The 10,931-nt window shown below is 52.5% G+C and overlaps 1 protein-coding gene across 5 annotated transcripts in view; it reads right to left on the bottom strand.

Annotated features, from left to right (window-relative positions):
• The window catches only part of MBP (myelin basic protein), a 73,490-nt gene that overhangs the window by 13,420 nt on the left and 49,139 nt on the right, over positions 1 to 10,931 (bottom strand). For 3 of the 5 annotated variants that reach the window (XM_006761904.2, XM_015562753.1, XM_015562754.1), the window contains one exon: positions 10,313 to 10,390. The exons of the other annotated variants lie outside the window; for them this stretch is intronic. In XM_006761904.2, the coding sequence (XP_006761967.2) occupies positions 10,313 to 10,390 (78 nt within the window). The remainder of the gene's footprint in view (positions 1 to 10,312; positions 10,391 to 10,931) is intronic. 5 annotated transcript variants of the gene reach the window in all.

Below are 10,931 nucleotides of genomic sequence, written 5' to 3'. Positions count from 1 at the left end.
GGTCTGCAGAGCCCTCAGAGCCCGAGGCCTGTGGGGTGTCCGGTTTCCTCTGCTTTCCGTCTTAGCTCTGAGGGGACTGGCCACCTCGCTGGCCTCTGAACAAGGGGTCTGTTGCCAGGCCCAGCCTCCTGCGCAATGCTGGCTCACTTGGCTCCCCGGTGACTGTCTGGTCCCTGCCGCAAGCTTCAACTGCAAAGTCGCTCCAGGCCCGGTTCTCCTGGAGCCCAGGCTTCACGCTGAAGGCCCTGCATCGTCCCTGTCGCTCTTCCCAGCCATTCTCCCCACGGTGGTCAGAGAAGGTTCGGAAACAGCCCCGTCCTCATGTCCAGTGGCCACCAGTGCTGGCCCACGGAGAGCCCTTCTGCACAGGAGCCCCACTGCCCACAGCGCCCCCTCTTTGCTGGGCATCTGCCCCTCCCTGAACTGTGCCCCTCAGCCACAGAACGAAGCCGGGTGTCCATGGGCACAGCCCTGCGCAGGGCTTCCTGCGGCCTGCGGCCCCCCCCCTCCCACCCCCCTCGCCCCGGGGCCTCTGGCGCAGCCCCTGTTCAAGGTGGCCTTTCTCCAGCTCAGCAGCCAGCGAGGTTCTGGGATCTGTCAGCTCACCCATCCCCACCCTCAGGCTGGAGCACGGGCCACGTGACGGGCTGGGCTCCTCTCCCTACCCACACCGGGCTTTGAACTTCCTGTTCCCAGGACCCACAGGGCATTGAGTTATGCTGTGGGCACAAGAGTGTGGGCAGAAGCAGATGCTAGGGCATTTGAACAGAATGATGTCCGCAGCAGGCGAAACAGCTGGTCCTTCTTATTCTTATTCTCCTGATGTTGCAAGAACCTAAGTAATCTGGTCCCCTCAAGTTATCTTGCCTTCACCCAGTGCCTTTCTGAACTCACTGACTAGTCCAAATAATTACGCCAATAAAAGAAATAGGTGTAAACTTAAGAATTTTTTTTTTAAAAAAACACCAAAACAGACGAGCCAGGAAACTGTTTAGATTGCTTACTTTAAGACAAATATTTTCAAATGTCTAATTTGCCTGGTGAAGTTATTTATTAGATACCATCCAAATGGCTTGAAATAATTAAAAGAGCTCAAAATTTAGTACAACTTACTTGTCACTTGTTGTTTATGTACCATTTTCTGTACACTGTGTATAGAAGCATCATCTAGCTTTAATTTAGTTTAGTGATTAAATTAAATAATGTCTTAAACTTTGCATACAGGTTTTTTAAAGAAATGGGATGTTCAGGCGTACCATGCAAGTCTCATATCATTAAAATGTATTTGCGCGGTGAGATAATGAATTAAGTGTTATGTAGATAATAATATTGTTCACATGTGAACTGTGCATGCCTGCTTTGAATGCTAAAAGAAAAACTGTATTTTTGTGATTTTTATAATGAATACATTGGTCACCAATGGGAAAAGTAACTTAAATATTTTAAGGACACATGAAGTTGGTTGGTTGCATTATACCTCTCGGAGCTATGAAATTAGGGGTCAGACGTGTTCATGGGAACAGCCGGCAATGGGTCTCTATGGTGCTCAGCACAGAACTAGCAACGAGCATTAAAAGCCTGTTGAATGTGCACCATTCAGATCACTGTTAATCCAGAATCTAACATACAAGAGATCATAGGCAAACAGAACGGAGTTCATGGAATTACATGATTCTTTTGTTGTCTATGCAAGAGTTTCTGAACTAGACTCAGATGGACTTCTGGGCTATAAATGTTAAGTTGCACAGATGTGATGTAGTCACATAATTGTACCTGAATCACCATATTATAGTTGTAAAGGCCTGTTATGTAAAGAACATTTCGTCAATCATATTTCCATATGCTAACAGTTAAAAAATACACTACCATATATAGTAACGTCAAAGAAGCAAAATGTTAGGTATAACTCTAACAAAACTTGTAAAGAACCTTTATGCTAAAATACAGAAAATGCTCGTGGAAGAAATCAAAGATGACCTCAGTAAATGGAGAGACATACTAGGACTGTTGTTAAGGATTGACACAATGAAGATGCCAGTTCTCCCCAAGTTGATCTACAGATTTAATGCATTTCCAATAAAAATCCCAGCAAGGTTTTGTTTAGACATCTACAAACTAATTCTGAAACCATAAGGAAATGCAGGAAAAAACACTACCAAAATAGCCATACAACTGTAAAAAAGAAGAATAAAGTTAGAGAAATTCCACCACTTAATTTTAAGATTTTCTGTGTCTATTGTCATCAAGCAGGTGGTGTTGGAAGAGGGATAGACATACAGATCCATGGAACACAGTAGGGTCCAGAAATAGAGCCACACACATATGATCAGTCCATTTTTGACAAAGGCACAAAGTTAATTCAACATAGAAAGAAGAGTCTTAGTGTTTTCAACAAATGGTATTGGAACACATGGACATCCATATTTTTAAAAATTGACCTCAACCCAAAGTCACACCTCATACAAAAATTAACTCAAAATAGATCATAGATCTCTATCTACAATGTAAAACTATAAAACTTTAGAAGAAAATAATAGGAGAAAATCTTCATGACCTGGGTGTAGGCATCAAGTTCTTAGACCTGACACCAAAAACACGGCTCATAAAAGAAAAAAAACTGGCACATTGGACTTGATCAAAATTTAAACTGTTTTGCAAGACACTACTAATAAAATGAATAGAAAAGCTACAGGACAAGATAAAATATTTATAAATAACATAGATGACAAATGACTTAAAACCAAAATATGGGAAGAACAATCAAAACGCCATGGTAAAAAACATACCCCAGTTAAAAATGCACAAAACACTCGAATAAACACTTAATCAACGAAGATGGGCAGACGGCAAATAGCACATGGAATGATGCTCTTCATTAGTCATTAGGGAGATGAAAGTCAAAATCATGAAGAGATGCCACTATACGCCTATTAGAAAGGCTAACATACAAAATACTGTCAAATAAAACCTAAAAGTTTGTAGAGGAAATGCCGCCACCTATGTTCTTGTTTACTTGTTTAGACCTGGTTCTCGTGCCGCATAGAGGACTGTGTGAGCACCTGGGGTCATGGTCACAGCATGCATACGTGTGGCCCTGCCGTGTCACTTTTCTTTCCTCACCCAAGGATATTTTCCCATTGATTTTAGGAAGGGAGTGGGGGAAGGGAGGAGAGAGAGAAACATTGATGTGAGAGAAACACATGGACTGGTTGCCTCCTGCATGTGCCCTGAACAGGGCCTGGGCTGGGGAGGAGCCTGCAACTGAGGTACATGCCCTTGACTGGACTCGAACCTGGGACCCTTCGGTCTGCAGGCTGACGCTTTACCCACTGAGCCAAACCGGCCAGGGCGACTCTTCGACTCTTCTTACTCAATACTAAATTCCCACCAATATGGCTTTTCAAATGGAGACATATGTACTACTATCTGTAATACTTTAAACAATAAAATAAAAAATTTTAAAAATATGGCTTTTCATGATGATTAATGAAACAAGGACTCATTGATGGTAGATAAATTAACATGATGCTGGAAAGTTTTAAACACCCTGGGAGGCAGGTCAGGGGGTAAAGGACAACCGTTTTATTTATTTTTAAGGCAAATTGCTTTTTCCATTAGCCTGTTTCATTGCACTGTTTTTGAAAAAAATCCATCCTTTTCCCTGCACGTGTGATAACGTCCTTCACCAGCAGGGGGAGCCCGCCCACTGGGTCTGGGTGGCTTGCTTCTCTCTCCACATATCAGGAAGGGATTTTAACTGTTTTCCAAGGTGCTGTCAAGCGGAGTTCTTCACTTGGAAGTAATGACAGGAGATTCGTTTCGCCTGGCACATCTGAGATCATTGATCATCAGATTGGCAGAGATTCGTTCCGTTGACTAGAGGGCTGCTTTATGGAAACAGGGCAAGGTATTTGCAGAACCACCAGCGTTGGTTTTGGCCAGAGACAAATCGATGGAGTCATTTCCTCTGAGAAGAAAATGCCGGATCTTAAAAAAAAGAAATATCAATATTTGCTGTGCCTTTGGGTGTGTGTTGAGGGGAATAGTTTTAGCTCTTTCTGTTTCTTGTCTGAGAGTGGAATTTAAGCTGAATCCCCATCAGAATGTCAAGGAATGAGTTGCATGGCATCACAGGGGTCTGGGCACGTCCCCTCTTTGCTCAGGGCTCAGGGTCTGGGCTCGGGTCCCCTCACTGCCCAGAGGCAGCGTCCACATGCTGTCCTCTCTCCTGGGTGGGTGTATTGGGAAGGTGCAGACATGGAGCTGAGCTGCTGGCTGTGGGTCAGTCAGCAGGTGCCCAGTGTGTCCCATCAGCATCTAGCCCTGTGACAGGGGCCTGAGCCTGGGGGCCACCTGCAGGTCACCCTACACTGTGATACGGTCACCAGGGCCATTTCAGAATCACACACTAGGAGGGGGTCTCTCTGTTAACCCGTCTCAAAGGGTCCCCATAGTAACATCCAGTGGCTGAAAAAGGTGACAGTTTTCTTCCTGGCACTTTCTTCATCAGGTTCTAGCAATGCACATTTCTCCGCGTGTCCCCAAAGGACGCAGTGTTAGAAAGGAGTAAGCCCGGCCGGTGGGCTCAGTGGTTGAGTGTGGACCCATGAACCAAGAGGTCACTGGTTTGATTCCTGCTCAGAGCACATGCCCAGTTTGTGGGCTCGATCCCCAGTAGGAGGCATGGAAGAGGCAGCCGATGGATGATGTTTCTCATTGAAGTTTCTATCTCTCTCTCTCTCTCTCTAAAGCCCAAACTCCTTTTTAAAAAAGGAGTAAGAGGTGTTCCTACTCGCTTTCAAGCATTTGATGTGTGTGTTCCTATGTCACCTCCTGCCCCTGTGTCGCGGGGCGGGGTTGAGTGATGTGCTCACCAGGTGTCCTCACGTTCCACCCAGGCCTCGGTCGGTCCGTTGTTCTGCCAGGCGGGTCTGGCGGGTTCCAAGTGCGGTGACAGGCTGGGGCTCCTGACCTAACACTCACAGCAGGTGGGCGGACACATGGCAGAAGGCAAAGCTAACGGAGAAGAAGGGACTTTTTAAAAAATTGGGCTCATTTTGCTTATCTTTTTTCAAAGTTTGGGACTTTAGGTTAAGTTTGAAGGTCAGATGAGCTGGAAAGTGCTCTACGGTAGAGAAAGTGAGTATCTGTTGATGGAGTCGGTTAGACTCCTCGGTTAGAGCCTGGAGAACTGGGAAGTTGTGATGGTGCCCGTCCCTGGAAAACGAGTTCCCACTTGTTTCGTAAATACTGATAGTTCTGTAAAACAAAGGCCATCGAGGTCATGAGGCCAGCTTTTCCCATTTGGTCCTAATTTTAGAAGATGTATTTCTATGTCATTAAAACCAGGGGCCGGTCAGCTCCCGCTTTGAATGGAAAATACTCCTCGATACAAAAATATGACATCATCAACATCGTTCTATTTTGTTCAGGTGATTAAAACCACCAGCCTCCAGCCAGCAAACACAGGTCTGACACTTGCTCCTTAGTCCACATGTGGGACGTGGCAGGTTCGCAGACGTCCACACAGTGGCACCAAGGACATTGATCCTTCCCTGAGGAGGTATCACCAGTGGCCTGGGGAGTGAGGGAGGACAAAAATTTGCAATATGTTTCCCCCCAATTTTGCATCACTGTCAAGGCACGCAGACCCCGGCAGGGAAGCAGGGGTTGTTTAACCCTGTTGGGAGCCACAGACGGTAACGGTGTCGGCATTTTTCTGGACCACGGGGAGCGGCCGGCCCACCCAGAGGCAGACTCAGAATCAACGATATGATTTTTTTCTTATGAAAGTGCTGATAAATCCCATATGTTTTCCACATTCTATTCTTTATGTCGAAGGACCATGAAATGCAGCTCTCGGTGAGACGGGTGGACTTTGGTGCCCTGTTCTCCTGCCGCACCCTTTTTTGGCCTCTGAAGTCCTTCAGTGCCTCAGTCTGGCTAAAGCGACGCCTCCCCTGAAGGAGCAGTGAGCTGATCAGCTTCCTCCTTCCTCCAGAGCGATGCCCACCTGGCTGCCCACCGTTTCCCAGGACAAGGCAGGTGGGAGGTGAACAGCTGCCCCTGTGCCTCTTTGAAGCCCCTGGCAGGTAAGGGTCGTGACATCTTCACGTCCCCACGCCCCTCGCCCAAGTGCAGGCCGGTGAAATACATACTCTCGCACAGAGCTGGGGTTTCGAAGGCCGCCAGTTTGGGAAAGAAGTGACACGGTCTGCAAGCTGAGCGAGGACTTCTCCCTTCCGAGTCAGACGGGTGCGGCACTGACCTCGAGGTTTCACCCCAGGACTCCCTGACCTTCCACCGAGAAGGGCCAGGACGCCCAGGCTCTCCCGCTCCTATTGTTTATCTGCATTTTTCCAAGGAAGCCCTTGCACCATTTCTGGTCAAACAGCATCTGAGCTGCCTCAGGAGAGTTTGGATTTTTTTTTTTTTTTTTTTGGCACGGTGGGCGTCTTGGGTTTTGCAATCTGGAGAATGCTTTCCCATCAGAGTGATACGCGCAGTTTGCCTGGCTCGTGTCCTTGGCAAGATTAGAAGTGTGCTTGCTGCCGAACGACTGACTCGAGTGAGTTTAATTAAAGCCGTGGGCCTTTCATGACTGCGGAGGAAGCTGCGCTGTATTAAAGCCTCGCGGGTGCTTCTCTGTTGCTGGGGCAATCCACAGGCGAGCCTCTGATTTAGATGGAAATGTTAGGTACCTGCTGGCTGTTCAGATAACACGTTTCTTCTCGGATGCTGGAAATGAGGAGGTGGGCGGGGTGCCGCTTGCTGGTGGTGGCAGAGGGACCGTCTCTTTGCCCCGGGAGTAGAGGGACCGGTTTTCCAGGTGGAGAGTCTGGAGTGCTAGCATGTCGTTAGGCCAGGGCAGTGGGCAGCGACCTGCTGGGTGAGACCCATGAGGGCGGGAAGGGGGGGGCATCTGCCATCCTCTCTGACACTTTAACTGAATGGAGGACGTAAGGCTCCCACCTGCTGGTGAGGACGGCCTCACCCCGCACCACGGCCGTGCTGCATGGAAACCAGAGACCTCTTGGCACAGTGACTGAGAGGGAGGGCCTCACCTGGGCACAGAGAGCCCGGGAGGCAGGGAGGCAGGTGTCGCAGCCCGGCTTCCACACATGAGGGAGGCCCTTGTGGTGCCTGCACGTGTCTGACCTGGGATTTGATCCTAAGGGAGAGGCGCTTCCAGAGCTGATGTCCAAGTCTCACCTCCTGGCAGTTGGAGGGGACGGAGGCGAAGGGGATGGCGGCGAAGAGGATGGAGGCGAAGGCATGGACGGGGAGAGGCCAGAGCTGCTCACAGTTGGTGAGAAAGTCATAGAAATTGTTGTGCCTTTTTCCTTAGGTGGCTCTGCCGTCTCTACCATCTGGGATTCGCAACCTGTTGCATGGCTGGCCAGGAGGCTCTTACAGTCACATTGCCCGAGGGGGTCTCCATCTAGGGCTACGTGACTCCCAGCAGGTGTCAGAGGGGTGCTCGGGCCACCTGTGATGGTCCCACTGCAGGTGGAGGCGCAGGGCTGTGCAGATGAGGGCACTGGGGCGAAAGGGTCCACTGCTCGCCATGGAGGGGCCGTCCCGTCATAGGTGTTCCTCCTCCTTTCTCCCGTGGGTGTCTTGCTTTCCCAGCGTGCTTTTGACTCCTCAAATGTCATTTTCTTCCTTCACTTGAGTGCGTCCTCCCACCCCCACAGTCACATCACAGCCCTGGGAGCCCGGCTCAGAGCCTGGGCACGATGCAGGCCTCCTGCACCCAAGCTGCTTCGTTGTTCTGTGGCGTCTCCTCTCCAACTTCGGGGCAGGTGGGCCCTTCTTACCCTTCCTGCGGGATCTGCAGACACAGAGGCCAGGAGGAAGGCTCTGCAGGGTCAGGGGACACACGTCATCTTGTCACTGCTCGTCTTCACCTTCAGGGTTCAGAACCATAGGGGAGGGGCCTTATTGGCTGTGAGCAGCTGGGTGGATACTGGCAGCTCCTGGCTTTCCCAGAGACTTTGTCTCCTCCAAGAGCCGATTTCAAGAGCCTTTGTCCTATGACCTTGGGACAAGGTATTTTAGAACCACTTGCTGCAACTGGCCCCTGCACTCCTTTCCCGGTGGCTGGTGCCTTTAAATCTGCTCCCCAGTAAACATGGCCGCTTTCTGGGAACAGGGAAGAGCCCCACGGCATGGCGTCGGGGGTGGGGGAGTTGGCGGGGAACAGCCAAGACCAAGACCGGCAGGAGCGCTTCCTCGGAGGGATGGTCCTGGGCGCCTGGGAGAAGGGCGGCCGAGGGCTGCTCCTGAGGCAGGTGCTTGCGGCTCTGGGCCAGGCCACCTGCCTCTCCATCCCGCGTGGCGCCGAGACGCCGCTGCAAGTGGGTCCCCGAGAGCGTGGTGTTATAACAAGGTCCCTGAAGGCCTTCACCACCAGCAACAATCTGGGGGCCATCTCCTGCCTCGCATCTTTGCCTTTGATTTCAAGTCACTCCTGTCTCCACCTCCCTTGCTCTTAATAGACACACAAATGCTACGCACACCCACCACCCACTTCTCCCTCCTGCGTCTGTCCTGGGCAGGGAGTGTGCGGGCCAGCGGGCCCAGGCCTGTGTGACAGACCGGCTCTCCCTCGGTGGAGCTGAGGACATAGCTGGCTCATCTGCACAGGTGTGTGCAGAGCCGGTCGGGATGAAGATGGGAGGACGGGGCACTGCTCTTCCTCGACCAGATAATTGTTCAAAAGAGAAAAGTGAAACATTCGGATGAAAGGTCCTTACTATCACCGCCATACCCTGGCCGCTCACCCTCCCCATTCTGCAGTTTCTGGGGACGTCTCCGTCTCTCCGTGGGGCTCAGCCCTCTGAAGACAGAATGGGGCAGGGGCGTCCTGGTGGTTTGGGTGAAGGGAGCAGGTTGGCCCCTGGCCTGGGCTCTGTGACACCTCTGCTCTCCCCTCATGCAGGTCACCACAGGATGAAAGTGTGCCTCCACCCAGCACGGCCCTTCCAGCACGGCCCCGCCTGGGAGGCAGGTCATCCCCCCCTCCCCCCCCCCCGCCCCGGCTTCACCTGGACCGGTCCCGACTGCCCCAGGCGGACAGGGGCTCATGAGCTTCCTGGGGACAAGGGTGTTTGCTCTCACAAAGGAGCCACCGAGAGCTCTTCTTCGAAAAGCAAGCACAGTCCCAGTTGGAACACGGCTCAGGAGGCACGTGGACTAGGAGCAGCGTCCCATCCAACCCTTGAAGCTCTCGGGGAGGGAGAGTCACGCCCACTGTGCCTTAATGGACAGGTCCTTGTCAGGGAGCCAGCAGCCACAGGCACGCCCTGGGGTCAGGTGACAGGGCCCCACGCTGCCGGCAGGGGCACTGGGCCATGTGCCCACCTGCTGCCAGTCCTGGGCTCCTCGCTGCCCCAGAGACCCCGCCAGGGCCATTTACCCTCAGGTGCCGGACCCCTGCCTGTCTCTCCCAGACCCTCCTCCCCCCACAAGGGCACAGCCTTTAACACGTTGGAGCAGGAGGGTCCTCAGCCACTGTCTCCCTGGCTTGGGCTGGTCAATCACGTCAGGGCCATGCCCTCTATTCCTGTACTGAGCACGTGTTTTCCACCTTCTCTATTTCCCAGGTGCCCACGCGCAGGGCCTGCTGCCTCCTGGAAATGTCATTGCAACAGGACCTGGTGTGCTGGCCGCCCACCTGCGTGAGAGGCAGTCTGGCTCGGGGTTGACGTGGGGCCTCCACTGAGTCCCCGTCCCCTTCCCTCCCTGCCGTCCACACGTCACTAGAGCTCTGAGCAGTGGCTGCCTCCACTCAGGAGCTGGAGGACCGATGGCCACCATGTCCCCCAGCCCCAGGAGCTCAGCTGAGCTCAGGGGAGCACAGTGCCTGTGACTACATCCCCAGGGCCCCGATCCTGCAGGAGTTTAAGTTCACTGGTATTTGTGAGCTCAGTATCTGCCGGGCTCTGGTTTATCACCGAGCTGCGAACACAGGCAGGTCAGCGCCACGGTCACAGGTCACCTCGCAGCTGCGTCTGCCCTGGGCCCTGTGGAAGTGCCCTCAGTCAGCTCATTCCAGGGCTTGTCCGCTGCCCTGCCCCTTGGGGCCCAGGGCGGCTTGTCCCCTGCCCCCAGGACTCCTCTCTGTTTTCACACATTGTCCTTTGCTGGTTTTTCCCCAGGGGCTTTGCAGATCCTGTGTGAGACCTGCAGAGCCCCCTGGATAGGAGCGTGCCCTGGACAGCGCCCACAGCACTTGCACTGACAGACCACGATGGGGATGTGGCCTGCGGTCTGGCGTGCGGAGGAGCTGGTGGCCGGCGCGTCTTACCTTGTACATGTTGCACAGCCCGGGCTGGCTGCGGGCATGAGGGGGCAGAGGGCTCCGGCCCTGCTTGAGCCAGGGTACCTGCCAGGGGACACAGAGTGGCTGGTTGAGTCCACAGGCAGTGCTGGTGGAGCCCCCAGTCCTCCGCAGCGTCCCTCCTGACCGGGCGTGGCCAGACCCGAGGTGTGAGGAGGGGTAGGCAGGTGGGCATTAGAGGACCAGAGGCGCGGAGAGGTGAGGGATGAAGATGAAGGGACCCAGGGAAGGAGAAGACAGAGCTCCAGCCCCGCGAACACGGGGCCGATGGATGATGGAAGAAAAGGGACAAGAGAACAGACTCAGGGAAGAAGTCTTTCTTTTAGTGTCTATCCTGAGGCCCTGTATCTCTTTGGATGACCAAGTTTTCTCAAATTGTAGCTGGCATCGGACATGCAAGGGTTCTAGGAAACAGTAAAGAAAGCAGCTCCCCGTCCGACGCAAAGCCCTGAAAGGGCCTTTTGAAGCCTCAAATGCAATAAATGCCACATCCGTTTATTCATAGAGTGTAACTCTCTTTCATAGCAGGTGTGTCAGCCTTTGCATTGGACCCACCGGTGTAACCCACGCCTGCTGTGTGTGTGTG

The sequence above is a fragment of the Myotis davidii genome, unplaced genomic scaffold, assembly GCF_000327345.1.
Source record: "Myotis davidii unplaced genomic scaffold, ASM32734v1 scaffold96, whole genome shotgun sequence".
NCBI lineage: Eukaryota > Metazoa > Chordata > Mammalia > Chiroptera > Vespertilionidae > Myotis > Myotis davidii.
Note: the sequence above shows the minus strand (reverse complement) of the source record. Positions and strands in the feature narration are given on the sequence as shown.